At 37.3% G+C, this 17,026-nt stretch overlaps 2 protein-coding genes across 2 annotated transcripts in view; both read left to right on the forward strand.

Annotated features, from left to right (window-relative positions):
• The first annotated feature begins 286 nt into the window (after positions 1 to 286).
• LOC135322189 (ankyrin repeat domain-containing protein 26-like) lies at positions 287 to 11,813 on the forward strand. Its single transcript, XM_064490000.1, has 10 exons — positions 287 to 392; positions 2,476 to 2,622; positions 3,240 to 3,291; positions 3,664 to 3,733; positions 6,396 to 6,456; positions 6,545 to 6,732; positions 7,503 to 7,632; positions 7,992 to 8,053; positions 10,557 to 10,650; positions 11,746 to 11,813. The coding sequence occupies exons 2-10, from the start codon at positions 2,559 to 2,561 to the stop codon at positions 11,811 to 11,813; spliced, it is 789 nt and encodes a 262-aa protein (XP_064346070.1). The 5' UTR covers positions 287 to 392; positions 2,476 to 2,558.
• Positions 11,814 to 11,900: 87 nt separating this feature from the next.
• The window catches only part of LOC135322094 (ankyrin repeat domain-containing protein 26-like), a 162,921-nt gene continuing 157,795 nt past the window's right edge, over positions 11,901 to 17,026 (forward strand). The window contains exons 1-5 of the mRNA XM_064489576.1: positions 11,901 to 12,011; positions 12,454 to 12,482; positions 12,666 to 12,738; positions 14,510 to 14,755; positions 16,286 to 16,359. Of these exons, the coding sequence (XP_064345646.1) occupies positions 11,987 to 12,011; positions 12,454 to 12,482; positions 12,666 to 12,738; positions 14,510 to 14,755; positions 16,286 to 16,359 (447 nt within the window). The 5' untranslated portion in view covers positions 11,901 to 11,986. The remainder of the gene's footprint in view (positions 12,012 to 12,453; positions 12,483 to 12,665; positions 12,739 to 14,509; positions 14,756 to 16,285; positions 16,360 to 17,026) is intronic.

Raw genomic sequence — 17,026 nt, forward strand, 5'->3', positions numbered from 1 at the left:
GCTGTTGGTTATAGAGCTGGGACTTCTGAGTTTGAGACACTTTCCATATGTCAGGCTCACTCTAGATAACTTACTGAGCTGTACTACCCTCAGTTCCTGACTACTTCACTTTAATTTTTTTCTTCTTTAATTACACATGCTAAATTTAAATGTTTGTAGATTGTACAAATTTGACGTATATGGGACAATTGAAGTTTTGATATCTCTGATATTATCTGAAATAATCTAAGAATTTAATACATTTGGTAATTATATTTCATATTAGTATTCAAGTAGTAATATTTATTTATCACATTATTTTATATATAGCATTTACCAGCTGATTGTCGACTACAGAGAAGGAAAGATACCAAATACTCCCTCTCAAAATAGCGATCTGGGACAGATTTCAGGTAATAAGTTACTCTTGTTGGTCCTACCATAGATAAGGAAGTAAGACTGAGGAACTTTTGATAATGAAAGAGCAGTAAAAAAAAAAAGCCAGTGTGTAAATTTCATGTATGTTTTTATTTTTTAATTAAGTTTCTCTTAATGGTCTAGTATTCAGAATTATTTAAGAAGTTAATTGTAGGTAATTTAAAATCTGAGACAATACTGTCTGAAAAGAAATTCATTTATTTAATCATAGCCCCTGAAATCCCATATTATATCTTTGTGTAAATAAGGAAAACGTTTTTTAACTTTGTTGTACATTTCCTCTAACTTTATAACAAATTGGCCTTGGTATACAACTGGATCTTTAGTTTTTAAAGCGAATGGATTACATTGGGTGAATGAACGCTAGTTATTGCATAGTGATTAATCTCACTAAAAATGTTACTGTCTTTAAAACGGAACTCGGCAGTGCCTTCCTGGTGCTATAAACAAATGGCCAACAATTAGAACTGCACAACTGGGCCAGTGTGCAGCATACTAATAAGAGATTGTTTTTTAAAATACCTAGTGATAGCGCAGAAGTCAGAAAAGCAGTGCCTTGTTGAGAAGCACTGGTTACTTTTTGCATCATTATACCAACAAGGTCTCACTCGGTTGCCAATTTCATTCCTCATAAGTGCAGACAGAATGCGATATGTTGACTTCATGAGAGTGAGATGTTTTCTTCTTTTTGGGGGGGATACTTGTCTTGAAACTCTAATTTTCTTAGGAAAAGATTCTTTGTTGCCATTAGTTAAAGTGTTGTCATAATAAATACTCAAATAGCACAACTCAGGACTCAGCAAATTGCAATAAAAGCACAGAAATACTTCACATACAAAAACAAAAAACAAAAGACGACTGTTCTGCCTAGATGTGACCCCTAACGTGCTGTTCAGTCTGAACTGTATGAGGGCACCTTAAACTTAGTAGACCTCGATCAAGGATAGAACATCTGTTGTAGGAAATACAAAGATGGAATAGACAGAGTTTTGGCCTTCAAGGTGCTCATAACACAATAGAGTTGTCCCTGGTTAGTGTCTGTATGTTTTTTTAAAACAGGATTGTCAAAGAAAACATTCTTATCTGTGAATTCACCCACTTGATAGATGACTATCAAGTGTTTTAGGTACTAAGCACCACTCTGACGTTCCAGAATGCAAACAGGTCAAAAGCACAGTTCCTGGCCTCCAGGAGCTCGTTACAGTCATCACCATTTTTATGATTGACTTGACTTTATTCTGTGCTCTTGTGTCCCAGAGCCCACTAGGACTTTGTAACTGTCTTTATGTATTTTTTATTGATATTTAATATGTCCCAGATTCTTTAAGTGCATGGTGAGGAAGGGAGTGTTTTAAAAGTGGGTAGGATGTCAGGTAAGCATGCAGAGCGAGTAGAAGTTTGCCAGGGAAGGAGGCAGAAGGACAGTGTTTGGTGGGCAGAACATCTTTCAAGATTACATTTGGTAGAAAGGACAGCAATGCAAACACTAAGATGTGCCGGTGAACTTTGCAGGATCTATGAGTTTCATTTTGTTGGTGCAAAAAGGATGCTGTAGGAATGGTTGGGAACGAGGTGACTACCTAGCTCAGGCACGCTTCTGAAAGCCTTTCTAGTACTATAGGAAGGAGGAGGTCTGCTGTAGACCTTAAGAAATTTGTCAGAATGCTTTTAGCTGCAAATAATAATAGGAGACCTAAGTAACAGTGGCTACAGCAACAGGAACCAGGGTTGTTTAGAAGGTTCAGTGATGTCATCAGGATCCCAGATGCTGTCCCTCCTTCAGCAGTGAGGCTGCTGGCATGTGATGTCGCCTTTCCTGGTCTGCTGATTGGCAGCAGCTCCAAGCGTCATCTTCTCACATGACAGTATCCGCAGGGGAGGAGGGCTGCTTCTCTCTGCATGTTTTCTGTTAATGAGGAAGAAAATAGAGAAGCTTCCGGTAGGCTTCCCCTAGCATCTCACTGGCTGTGTTACATCACATGCTCATTCCTAAAAGCCACTGGGGAAGGAGATGTATTTACTGTGATGACCGCAGAATAATCATTTCTCTTTTTGCAGCTGAGAATTTACCTTCTTCGCATACTGGAGCAGAAAATACCCAAGAAAAGTTGCAGTTGTCCAGCAAGGACAACGAAGAAGACATGGCTGCCGAGCTGGGAGCCAGCAATGGCAGCTGCACGGATTCACTGAAGAGTGTTGAGAAGAGTAAGAAGATTTGATTTGAGTCTTAGGGTTTCCTGGTTATGACACAAAGCAGGGATGCACAAGCTTTTTCTATAAAGGGCCAGAGAGTCAATATTTTAGGCCATGTGGTGTCTGTCACATCTACTCATGTCTGCCATTGCAGTGTGAAAACAGCCCTAGGACATATGTGAGGGAATAGGGATGACTGTGCCCAGATAACACGAGGCTGACAAAGCCAAATGGCAGGGTAGGTTTGTCCCATGGGTATCATCCAGAAACACCATGCTATGTAAGTTTGACATTGTCAGTTTATGATACTGATTCTTCTAGTGATTATCATTTTTTTGAGAGTCTCATAAAGTTTGGTTGGGATTTTGGTCCTTGTAAGCAGCAGTTCTCTATAAGATAGCAAATTTTGTTAAATATATTTTGTTTTTTTTTTGATAAATGTAAAGGAGGGGAAGTGGTTTTTATTCATTAATTACCCACCAGGAGTATACTCAATATTCACTCGAGTGTGTAGTCTCCATGTGTGGTCCCAAAGAAATGCTTTTTAACAAAACATTGGTCTTATACTTTTAGTATTCTGTATTTTTCTATTGCTGATACAAAATCTATTTTACTTTTCTCTTTAATAGAGACTTTAAGGGTTAAGTTTCCATTGAGGATTGAAGATCTCTCTGTAAGCAGGTAGGATTTTGTGGATTTTTAAAAATTATATGTTGACTAAGGGAACACAGAGTAAAGAAACAAGGTTTGTTGAGTGTCCTACTCTGGGTTAGACACTGTGTTGTGTACTTCACATTTGTTACCTCATATAGTCACCGCAACAGCTTTGCAGAGTAGCTGTGCTGTTGTAGCTTACTTCTAGGTAACTAGGCAACTGTAGTTCAAGGATGTTGACTAGTTGACCCATGATTCCATGGTTAACAAGTAGTTGACCTGTGACTTGACCATCAGGCAGCCTGGCTCCCAAATCTGCTTTCTTATCCCTCAGCATAGACTTTTGTTTCTTTAAAGAAATGAACTCACTCATTTTTGATGTGTATTTTTGCTCCAAAGTGTTTCATCCATATATTGTATTGATGATTCATGGCATTCAGCAGATGATGACGCAGATCTTGCTCCGAAGGTAAAGTGCTCTCTTGTGAAATTAATTTTTCTGCTCTGAATTTAGTTTTGTGTAGTATTTACTCTTAAAATTTAGCAGTGGTCTGCCTATCATTGTTCTATGTTTGTGTTGAAAAGTTGGTCAGAGTAAACCATTTTATAAAAATACGACAGCTTGATTTTTTCTTTTCTTACTTTGGTAAATACTGAAGATGAGGCTGAAGCAAATTGGACCAGAAAATATATAGTGACAGGAAAACTGTGCTGTGAAAAGATTTCCCACGATAGAGGATGTGTGAAGCTTGGTCAAAGATAGGGGTTCTTTGACTTTTAAACCACACTGATGGCACTTGTATAATACTCATGCCTCAGGGACATCTTCAGTGCACACAGCTACTCTCTGTGATAATCATGGGCTGTTCCTGGGGCCTTTGAGTTCCAAAACTACTTAGCATGTGTCTTTTTTTTTCCCCCCGCCTTGGACACTTTTTATTTTGGTAGCATAGAGATTTTAGGAAAGAGGTATTTGTTTGTTTGTTTGTTTTTGTTTTTTTAACCTCATTTCTACCTTTGGTTCTGCATTAAGACTAAAATAATAGTTGAAATTATAAAAATTTAGAAATTAAAATTCTGTTTCTCAAAACCCATATTATAAAGAGATTCCTCTGTGTTTTCTAAATTATCCCATTAAGATTTCATTCAAAACTCTTCATCTAATTGAAGAATACATGTTTTCCCTAAAATAACAACCAGCTTTCTAGGTAGACTCTTAATAACAACCATATGATGAAACCTACTTCAGAATTCTTTTGTATTATAGTTTTAAAAAGTATGTCCAGTCCTCGTGTCCCATTCTGAAATTTCAAGTTTCAGGCATTTTGTACTATAGTTATTTACATATTTATTTTATAGCCCCTGCATCAGTATATGCCGCTAGAGAGTAGGAAACGTAATTGTGCATTTCCTGGAGCACCTAGAATAAGGTCTTAAATATAAGAAACATTTCAGTATTTATGAATGTGAATGCATGAGGAGACATGGAATTCTGTATCATGTTGCAGATAATATAACATGCACACTCTATCATAATGAAATCTATCAGATGGTACAGGTAATATAATATGTGTACTATGTCATAATGAAATCCATTTGATTTCCAAAAATATGACTTAAATTTGTATTCCCTCTGTTTAGGTTGTAAAACTTCAGTTGTTATGAGAGGAAATATGTCATAAATGCCGAGGAAATAGATAAGAAGTGTATGATAAATAGGAAAAGGTTACAGTCTGTTTTTCAGTATCCACCAATTGTGAGCTTAGAATTTGAGATGAAAACTCTTTAACCTTCTTTTTAGCCCCATCTCATGTTCCATTCAATATATCTTTTCAAGCTATGTATTCTCCTTAGAATCCTGATTACCAGTTATCTCTCTGGAAAGTTGATGTGTTAGGAACTTTGAAAAATATATTTGTCTCTCTCCCTAATAACAATTTACAGCATTCAGGTAGTGAGAGATGACCTTGTTCAACTGAATGCCTAACAGTGACAAAATTTAACCCTTTATTATAGTAGTATTGACAAACAAAGTGTTGTAGAGGAATACACGTCAGTATTACTGGGGATACACTATGAACAAAGTCCTCTGTTTTATATATATGTTTTATATACAATATATTTTGATATTTTTAAAAAATTTGCTGAAGAACAATATATATACTTGCATATATAATTTATATAATTTTATATAATAAAAAGGTAAAACAGAGGCTTTCATTGATAGTATGTACCTAACAATACTCATACATCACTGATCTATTATATATATAAATACTGAAATATATATATATCCCCACATGCCTTGTTATAATTACATTTCCCTTTTTTTCTTGCCTTATGTTTGTTCTTGACTAGTCATGTCTCATGTTGCCTTTTCTTTCTCCTCCCCCAATTTTTTTTAATGATTTGCCCCAAACTTAATATTTCTTTGCAGAAAACACTTCTTCAGTGTCTGTTCTTTCAGTCCATCTCACTCTGCCTCTGTGACTGTATTTAGTTACAGCTTTCTGTTTACTATGTGTGTGGCTCTCACTCATGAGTCATTGCCCTTCAGAATTACTTTTGTTTTTAATTCCTCTTTCCTAGAAGTAGCTGAATTTAAACAATCATTTGTCTTTAGCTTTTTGGCAAATGGAATACAAGTAGCTTATACTGTTTGCTGTTCTAACTCATCCAAATAAGATACTGCTAAAAAGTAAACTCTCATATTTCCCCCATGAGAGATCATTCACACATATATAAATCATGCAAGCACATTTCAAAATAGAACAATGACTTTAAATTTCTTAGTGTTAGTTTTTTCAATAGGACTCTAAACTGTCAGGGATAAGTTTTTGTTCTAGATCATTTTGGTCAAGAAAGTCATCTAATGGATCCCACAGTGTTTGTATAGTAATCAATGAGGGGTAAGGAAAGTAACATTTTGGGACTCCTCAGATCATCTCTCATAATCCTCACCCCATGAGAAGATGTAGGTTGGTAAAGGTCAGAACCAGGATTTGAATCCATATCTGAATGACTCCAAAGCCAGTGCTCTTTGTGTTAGATCCTCTAGGAATGGGGAATGTTATAATTATTTTATTCAATTTCATATTTCTTGTTCTTAAAGCTGTTATTTTCTTCTCTAGAAAGTCTGGCATCCAAGGTTCACAAAGCCGATTCAGGCCTGGCAAGATCCCACGATAAACAGTGAGTTATTTGAAGAGTGTCCTTCTTGTGTTTTCACTGACTAGAAATTATAGATAATCTCATCTACCGTACCTTGTTTTCACTACAGCAGAGGCAAAAGATGGTGTTTTGAAACCAGGAACTAGCGCCTCCTTTGAGGACAATAATTCTGATCATAAAAATGAAGATGTGGTTACAACCTTTCCCGAACCATCAACCGAAGTTCCAGGCTTTTCTCATCCTGCCTTCCCAGCACCGGAACCTCTCCCATCTTCAGCAGTCTTTGGTGTTACAGAGGTAAGCCGTTTTATTTTTAACTTGTTCCTCCTGTGCTTTTTCCCATAGCGTCCCCCTGATTCTCATGGGGATGAAAAGGATCCTACACAGAAACGGAAGTCCTCAAGATCACAATAGAAAACAGAGTGATAACAAGAGAGGCACATGTGCAGGACTGAGATTTGTAAAGGTTGGTGGCAATAAACAGTTCTGAAGTGTGCCGTTAAGAAAGGAAAGAACAAGAAAGCAACTGAAAAGAACAGCTGAATGAATATGAAGATGGGCAGGAGTACAAAGGGGAAGGATTCATTTAATAAGGATGAGATTAATATAAAGATAAATGAGTGTCAAAATGAGAGATTATTATACACGCACAGCAGAAATAGTGTGGTTAAGTGAGAGCGGGAGCTCTATAGTACAAATTATGATGGGAATAATCTCAAATTCAAATTAAGGGAAGGAAAAGTCAGGTCATGGAAAATGCTCAGACTCTTCTGAAAGACATAGAGCTGATTTTACGAACAATGGAAAGAAAATTTGACCCTCACCTTTTTTCTTTTTGTCTATACTTGTCTGTGTTGATTCATTTTCATGTGTCTCTACCTCTCCTAGAATATAGAGCAGAATCTGTCTTTTATACATATTGCCAGCTTCTCCCAGGATAATGCCTATGATCTCATGGATACAGTAAATATATGTTGTCTTCCTGACTGATTGACTGAATGACCAAGTGCAGGAATATGATGTTTTCTGAAGTTGGGTTTTTGTTACATTTTGTTTTGTTTTTATAGGAAGAAGCAGCAAAGCCAAAAACTGGGGGAAAAGAGAACGGCACTCGGACTATTAACAGTGTCCTAAAGGAGCAAGCAGATCATAACAAATTGGTTTCTATTGATGGAGCACATAAAAATGACAAAGGTGGTAAGTTAGTGCACATCTGTGGATTTCCTTCTCTGCTTAAAAGCTAGTATGGTTGGAGGGGGGAGGGTATAGCTCAATTCCTAGTACCTCAATTAAAAAAAAATAATGTAAAAAATCTGAAGTGTGTAGATCCAAATATGATACAATTTTCTTTTCAAGTGTCTTTCTTTTGCCACCTTTCTTCATAAATATCCCAACTATGACCAAGTTTTCTTCCAGAAAATGCTTCAACCCTCTGAAATTCTTCCCTGCCACTTTATTTTATTCACATAGTCATGAATGAAGATAGGCTTATATATGTATTTCAACTTCCCAGTGGTACGTGTTCTCATTACTGTATCTGTGACTACATTTTGTAGGCGCAACATCAGCATTAGGATTAGAAGAAAAGGAAGCTGTAGAACCATCCTGGGACTCTGAGGTACTGTCTTCTATTATTATTATTTTCTAATATAAGGATTGCGTGATGTTAAAACATAAATGGAGGGATGTTTTGACTTCACTTTCTCACCTTTGCATTTGCCCAGCAAAATTGTTCCCTCATATTTTTAACCTGCACTTAGTAAAATCATTCCATGCTACATGACATACCCATGCAGAGTGAACTTCTGTTAATTTTCCAGACTCACCTAATGAAACGGGTGTATGTAGTGCAAAAACCAAGGCTTAGAAGTCACAGGGAATCAGTTTGGGCTCTGAAGTTACATTTTCTAAAAACTAATGAATTATTCTTGGTCAGCCTGTGATCAGATGTTTGTTTCTTTGTTATAAATGGATGTGTAAAACTCCTAGTGAGATTCAGAGAGAAACAAGTTGCATTTCAAAAAAAAAGTGTTTTTCTTTGTTTGTTTAACCACTTTGACCTTGAAAAGACAGTGCCTGTGACTTGAAAGTGTTATTATGTTTGGATTGTCAGGTAGATCTGCAACGAACATTTCAGGAGAAGTAAAAGCATGGGGAATAGTAATAAATACATGGTGTTAAAATGCCAGCAGTTTGGTTTAGTGATGTTTTACTGAGGACAGCCCAGTTTGGGCAGGGAAAGTAGCGTGCACTGAGTACCTTTATGGCGACCGAAATGAAGGAAGCTAAGTGCAGGGTAGTGGTGACCTATTCCAAGGTGATAGCCGTGGAAAGAGGTCAGAAGAGCCCGAGCCCTTGGATCTCGGCAGCTCCTGCCTAGTGGCACAACACTGTACTTGAAGTCAGCAGACGTGGTAGCATCCTGGTTCTGACACACTGTGGGATCTTGGGAAAACTTGTCTGACTTGTTTGAATGTCAGTGACCTCGTTCAAAAACATGGTACTGACACCTACCCCTCTGGTTATGTGTCATGAACAAAAATGTGGTAACAAATATGAAAACACATTGTCACCTGTAAAGGGTGCTATAGAAATGTAAGACAGAATGATGACAGTGGCCACTAGTGACCTACTAAGATCTTGAGGACGCTTTTTTAAAATCTGAAGGATGATAAGATGGGAAAGTTAGAGCGGGCACGGCATTTCTCATTTGGGGTATGTTGAGTGTCGGTGGGCTGTTATCGGACATCTCCGATAGGTATATAGTGCTTTGGTACTTGGTGACCTCTGGGTATTTTAGATGTTTTGACCTTAAATAAATTCCTGTTCCTGAACACCAGCTATGCATCGGGCCGTTAGACACTGAATGTAGCAGTTGAGGGGTTAGGCTGTAGTGGCAGGAATAGAAGAACAAGTAAACAGGAACCGTTTTTCAGGGACAGGAACTCCTTCTATGAGGAACGTGGAGAGAGTTAGGTTAGACAACCGTGGGGGAGTTTGTAGTTAGGACTGGGGTGGAGTAAGGGTGGAATTTAGGTAGTCAGACAAGAGCTGAGTGTGACCAAAGCTGCCAGGTGACGGACAGGAAGGAGCCAGCACACGAAGGTCCAGGGGAGGGATGTTCCAGACAGAGAGATCAGCGGGTCCCGTCTGCTCATCACGGTGCTCCAGCATCTTGGAGTGGCAAGGAAGCAGCAAGTGGGTAAGCGTCCTTAGCATCACCTTTATCATTGTTGTGTGTAGAAAAGACAACGTGCATGATAAGGGCCTGGCATGTGCAGATGGTCAATAAACAGTGTTCTTATTCTTCCCATATTAAATTAAAGCTTATGGTACTTTTTGAAGAGCTGCATAACTACATTTAAAATTTTTCTGCTGTTAATTTAAGCATAAATGTTTTTCTTTCTACTTTGCTACCTTATTCAACTCTTTTTCCTATCAATGAAAGTTTTATCAAATAATAGTTAGATTCTGCTAAGCCTTTGTTTACTGAAGTGTAGCAGTTTCCACAGTGTTCTGTTAATACTCAACATGACAGACTCCAAGGCTTCTTTTCATGCCAAGTGTGTTATTTTAATACTAAAGTCAATATCTGCCCTAAGAAACATTTTAAATTTATAGCACGTATACTTATTAAAGGATATATTTAAATATGTATATTTTTAATTTTATTTTTTAGTGAAGTGTAGTCAGTTCATAATGTTAGTTTCAAGTGTACAGCAAAGCAATTCAGTTATACATATAAAAATATTTATTTTTTAAAAACGTCCTCTTCTTTTGTTGAGGAATGCAAAATGGAATTAGGCGTTTTGAAGTTAATTCTTTGTTGAAATCTGCACGTCAGTATTTTGTCTGTGAAAATATTTGCTCTGGCTTTCCATGCTCAGTTCACAGAGTCAAAAGCCAACTGAAGATAAAAGATAGACTTCATCTAGAGAGTGTATATGAAATTTTCTATTTAAATGTTTGGGTTTCTAGGATATGCTTGTCTTGTTTTTTAATCTAATTGCTTTTAAAGTAGGAAATTAAAAAATAATAATAATAAGGTTGGAAACAAATATTTTCTTAGAAAGGGATTAGGAAATCTTTATGCAATTCATTATTAATATTAATTTTAACAGAGTACCACCAAGGTTCAACTACCGAACTATGTTGATCAGTTATCTGGAGCTGCAGGTCAAGGAGAAAAACATACATTAAATGGACAAATAGAAAGTAAGCACTGTATTTTATAAAAAAGTCATTTGACAGAATGTTGATTTAAAACATGAATTAGGATATATTCTCTCAGCCAAAGAAAATCACCTGTTGAACATATAGTGAGAAAAAAGAGGAGAAAAAGAGGTAAATTGTATATCTTATCAGGTGTCAGCAACGATTAAAGTAGAATGCTGTTTGAGGAGCTCAGTTGTTAGTTTTCTTTCAAGATGCTCTGTGATCTGAGGACAGCCAGGAAATCAGGAGGAGGGAAGGAGGGAGTGAAGAAAGAGAGAGGCAGGGAGGAGGGGAGAAAATGAATCAAAGGGAGGGGGGTCCTTGGCAGGAGGTGGTAATGTAGAATAGTTCTTTAGAAGAAGGAAGAGAAGAGTGTTTGAGATGAGATGGGTATGAAGTGAGCTTCTTCCAGCACCAAAGCTTGTCCGGGAAGCACAGCAGAAAGTTCCACTCCCCCAGCCACCTGATCATTAGGAAGGCGGTGAGGACTGCGGTACCTGATCACGCAGAGCTGGGGGTACCTGCCGTGGATGAGTATAGGCATGTGTGGTCAGCTGTAAATGTCTGGACCTTCGTGTCATGCAGCGTGTTGCTGCCATATAGGATGGTGTCTCAGAGGCCAACAGAAGAGTGGGAAAGAGGAAGAGAGCACGGTGCATTCCGGGGAGGTCAGGGGAGCTGGAGCCTGGTAAAGAGTCCGTTGGAAAGTCTGCAACTTCTGATGCAGCTTTTGGGGAAGTGTTACAGGGAGGCGCGTGAGGCTGGATTTCAGAAGGATCAATTAAGTCCAAGTGCTGTAGAAGCAGACTCGGTATAGACCAGAGTTTCTCAAATTTTACTCAGTCACCTGGGGACCCAGTGAAAACTGCACATTCTGAGCAGTTTCTAACAATCTCAGGTGATGCCTTCATTGCTGGTCTTCAGACCACGCTCAGAGGGTAGACTTGTGTATAGAGGAAAAAAAGAAATTAATAAGCTTCTTTCCATAAAAGTTAAAGTTGTTATTTTCAGTGAATACTACAAAGGTTTTGAAATATAAAAGACTTTTAATATCTAATAATTCTGTGGCAATTAAATTTTATTTTTGATCACCAGATTTCAATATTGAAAACTCAGTATACATTCTTTCTTGCATGAGTGTATCAAGAAACTTCGATGGCTAGAGGATCCAAGAAATGTAGGCAAACCAATAGCTCATGTGGGTATGGAAAAAAATGAATATTTTTATGAACTATTATTCTACAAGTGTGTATCCAAGTTGATCAATTCATCACACTTTGATGATAAGTGAATTGCACTTTCAAATGAACTGCCATCACAACTGTGGACTTCCTAAATGATAGGACAAGTTGAAGAGCATGGTAAATACTTGTAGTCTAATGGTGTCAGTCTCATGAACGCTGTGCTGTTGCATTTTACCATCAGCTTTCACATTTGTCTTCTTGGAGCCCTGATTTGTTCTTCTGATTAAAGATCGCTTTTCTCCTCCTCAGGCAGCATGTTCACATTGGTATATGTGCACGTTTCTATCTTATAAAGTCATTTGAAACATAATCGTACTTTTGAAATCTCAACTGCATGTTTTTTTAAACCTATATTCCTGTTCTTTATTCAGTATCTATAATGGATTCATATTTCTGTCTTGTTGCTGTCCTAACTGCCCCTCAAAAACAAAACACCAAAACCTAATGTACCCATTTCCAAAGCAAGCATGAGGATTGCGCTCAGTACTAACTCTGCATGAATGGATAGTTGGCTTTCATATTTACATGTAATTGATTATGTGTCCCTTTTGGCTTTTAGAGTCTACTGAAATGCATCCGAACTTGAAGGTAAAAACTTTTATACTTTTATCATGAATTTTTTTTTAATGAGGTTACTGGGAATTTAGCCTAGGGCCTCATGCACTGCTAAACAGGCACACTTCCACTGAGCTAGACACTCCCCCCTTGAATTATTGCTACAAATTGTATCAAATGTACATTATTAATCGGTTTGTTTCAAAAACCATTCAGCCTGCCGTTGGAGTGAAAGATTCTGTTCCTAATAAACCAGGAGGAATGAAGAATTTACAAACATTCAAATCAGGTAAATTTTGCAATACAAATTTAACTCTGAAATGAAGTACAGTCTTCTTATTCCTAATTCCTTTCTTTTTTTCAAATATAATTGAAAGATGACATAAATAAGGCACATGTTATAATTGGCATCCATGATTGAATAAAATATATAAGCATAAGAAAAAGATTTTTTAAAATGTGAGTTTTGACTCAGATGTTTCTATTGATGTTCGGAGACACTGAAGTGCTCAGTTTGGTATCCCCATATTTCTTAGGGATTCTGAGAGATTGATTATTAGGTTCTAAGGTTTTTCCAGAGTTTTAAAATGCTTAACTGAATTCTGACCTTTACGTAGGGTAAAGCTTCACTTGCTACCACGTCAGTCATATTTCACTTTAATTATTTTAGTGCTGTCACATTGATGATATTTATTTATTTCTGTATTTATTTATTAATGGAGGTCCTAGGGATTGAACCCAGGACCTTGTGCATGCTAAGCATGTGCTCTACCACTGAGCTATTTCCCTTCCCCAAAGATCTTAAGCCAACTGGATGTTTTGATTAGCAGTGTGTGTGTGTGGAGGGGGTGGTGTCTTTGATTATTAAAAATGATGGAAGTAATTAGTCCTACCTTAATATTTGGTAGAAACGATCTTTTAAAACACTAATCCTGAAAGTTTTGGGGTTTAGGATTCTTTTTAGACTATTAAAAATTATTGACACTTCCAAAGAACTCTTAAGTGGTTTGTCTGTATTGATGTTTAGTATATTAGAAACTAAAACTGAAAGATTTAAAATACAAGCACACACAAACATTCCATTAGCCATTAGAGCTATGATGTTATCACATGTCATGTATCTGGAAACTTCCACTGCACACTTAACGGAGAATGAGAATGAAAATAGCATTCAGTATTATTGTGAAAATAGTTTTGACCTCGTGGACTCCCTAGATGGAGGGAACTTGGGGCTGCAGGGCTTCTCAGATGACACTTGAGAACTGCGGTTTTAAACAGGGTTCATGGATGTGAAATGATACAGGGGCCCTTGTGATGAAACGGGCTTTAAAGTTCACTTCTACATTTCTTACCTTTTTTTCTTTAACTTTTCTTAAAAAGTTTAAATCTGACAACTTAATTCTTTTAAAAAAAACAAAACATTTTTGTTACATATTTCCTGTCTCATGGCACCCTGTACTCTTTGGATCTAGTTTGTACCTTGACTTATCCTATTTTTCTATGGAAAAAATTAGTCACTCAAGGCTATCCTTTCTTAAATAAATTGATGATGTTTATCCAAGCCTTAAGGAAAGAATTCTGAAGATATTGGTACATTGAGGAAAGACTGTCTCATTGTAATTCAAGTAGTACCGTTCATTAAGTTTTCTTAAACCCATGTCTCTAGGACACAATACTGCCATGCATATTTAAACGTCCAGTAAGTGGCTGGTTAGACATACATTTTGTTAATGAAAAAATTCATATTTTGAAGACTCATAATTATTCATAAAAGTCTTATAGAATATAGACTGTTTAATAGGGAGTGTGAGTTAATCCAAATAAGAGATACTAGAGAATTAAAAGTAGAAAAAGAGAGACAGTGGCTCCCTATGTGAACAGCAGTGACATGTAAAGTACAACCAGCTGGGAAGGAGCAGTGTGTTCGAGGGGAGAGGAGGATGTGGGGCTGCGGACGGACGTGGGGCTGCTGCTCTGGAAAGACAATTCGTACAAGTTAGTCAAGTTTGTATTGTTATTCACATTCTAATAAGTGGAAACTTTGTTTTCGGTTTCTTCAGACTGGGATTCTACTAGTTTGAGACCCAATAATGCGGCTGGTCAAAGAGCTGAGCATTTGGAAGTCAATAAATGTCCGTCGGTATCACAATCAGTGACCACAGACCAGTCAGCATGCACAGAACTGAGGCAGAGGGCCCTAGTAGATAAAGACCAGTTGAATATTGGAGCCCTGTCTCTGTCAGAAAATGCAGTGCTCCGTGGCCTGCGTGAATCACAGCTGCCAGAGAACAAAAGCAGCAAAGAAGGTAATAAAGCAGCACAGACAGTTAGCTGTAGTCCACCTGTGCGTGGCTTCGCCGCACTCTGACTTTGCAGAAATCACTTTGTGGCAGGATCTCCTTTGTGTTTACTCCTTTTATGCAACCTAGAACCAGACAATGCCTTTTGGCATGACATTTACATTCATCCTCTGACCAAAGCAGCTTATTAAATAGCAAAGAGGGTTAGGAGAAAGTAAGTTCGTTGAGACTAGTATTCAGCACAGTCCTGAGAGCCAGTAGGAGGATGGTGTCTAGAGCTTTGTGACAGGTTGGGAAACCTAGGTGGCCATCCACAGATTCCCTTCTCAAAGTATGGTTTCTTAGCTTTATTTTTATCTAGCTCTGAATTTATAAATAGTAGTTACAGCTATATTCAGCATGTAGAGTGATCTATCTCAAATGCACACATGACCATGAAACACTCTTTAAAGCATATTAATGTCCAGGCATCTTACAGGGACAGGCAAGGCTTTTGTGGTCTGACTTCGGCCTGGCTCTCCATCTCTAGCGCCCTCTGTCTGTCCTTTGCTCTGTTGGTCTGAGCTGCTGGTGATGCCCTCCTCACCTGCCCTGCATTTCACACAAATATTGATCCTCTCGTGTGCGTCTCTCCCTTCCTGCCCAGCCTTGCGTGTTCTCTTGCTCTCCTGCCCCGCTTTCCTGGGAAGCTGGCTGACCTCACTGCTGAAGTCTCAGCTCAGCATTCTCTCTAAAAAAGCCTTCCCTGACACCTATTATCCACATTCTTCTTTAAACTCCAGTGCCTACTGCTAAAGCCGGAACTCAATAAGTAATTATTGAGTAAAATAAATAAAGACTGTTTCTACAAAGGTACTTTTAAGAGTTTGTCCTCTACAGCAAAGGAGCAAAGAGGATAGACATGTAAAGAAATAGTTTACAGCTCAGCTGATGAAGATACACTAGAAAAATCTGTGAAGAACCAAGGTAGCTCCAAGGAAAGAGATCCCTGTGTCTCTGTAGAAAGATAGCTGTAATCAAGGAGGACTTCACAAAGCAGGCTGAGTCTTAAAAGAGGAAAAGAAATTTGTCACAACAATAGAGGGAAAGATTTCAGATTAAGGAAAGATAAAAGCATAAAAAGTAACAGTAATTTTGGGAACCATGAATAGCATTGCTCTTGAAGCTTGGTATGTTCTTAAAAAGGTAGTTAGGAGGTAGAGAATAGAGTCTATTGTGACTCTGTAGGTTTCTACTGTATTTTTAAATTTTGTACTGTTTCTCTTTGTTTTGTTCATGTCTGGTGGATGAATTTGCGAATAAAACCTTCAAATGTTTGTGTGCCTTTCGTCTGGTAACATCTAGTATTTCCCAAACACTTTGTTGAAGTTTTAGATAATTAGAAGTATTACTTAAAGAAGTAAATATTCAGCTAAAGATTAAGCTTAATTTAAACTGTCAACTGATGTAATGTTTTTTATCTATTTTTATAGAGATGTTGCCTTTTATATAGCTTTTCTAAGTAGTTAACTTTAATTACGCATATTCATTTTCCAGCAGACCTAGACTTAGAAATGGCATCGAAGGAAGAGCAAGAAGGACGTGATGGAAGTGAAAACAACCAGTCACAGGTATGTAAAAATGTAAATTTAAATTTCGGGTTTAATATTGTTTTCTGTGCTTTAATAACACAGTTCAAAAGAAATTGCCTTTCAAACTACACTTTTAGAGTCAATAAATAATTATTTCATATTCTGTTTTTAATAGCATTTTCTCTAGTTAAAAGCTTAAAGTATTGTTAGGGTCTTTAATAATTTATAGATAAACTTTATCCTTGGAATTGAGGCAAAAATCCTTCCTGAATATTGTTTACTTCTTCCATTTTTATAACTGCCTCACATGATAAAGAAGGTGATATCAAATAATAAATCATGTGATTAAGTAGTTCAAATTGTAAACAATATAACAGTGATGACCACTGTGTTAGTTTTATGTAAGGAACAGTCAAAGTGGTCCAAAATTTGCAATTTAAAATTGCAAGTCATTGATGCCCAGATGAAAGATTTCTTCTGTCTTGAGACCTCTATGTAATTGATTTCATAATCTACAATCAGGGAGAGAATAGGGGTCATAGAGTCAACCCAACTGCCTATTAAGAGAATCAAACCTTCCAGGATTGGACCTTTCCTTTTAGGGAACAAACAAAACCTTTCTAATTTATTTCATTTCAGGGTAGGAAATCAGTAAATATTATTAAAAATTCTTTTATTCACTCTCACTAGTGAATACTAGAGTATA

The sequence above is a fragment of the Camelus dromedarius genome, chromosome 9 (assembly GCF_036321535.1).
Source record: "Camelus dromedarius isolate mCamDro1 chromosome 9, mCamDro1.pat, whole genome shotgun sequence".
NCBI lineage: Eukaryota > Metazoa > Chordata > Mammalia > Artiodactyla > Camelidae > Camelus > Camelus dromedarius.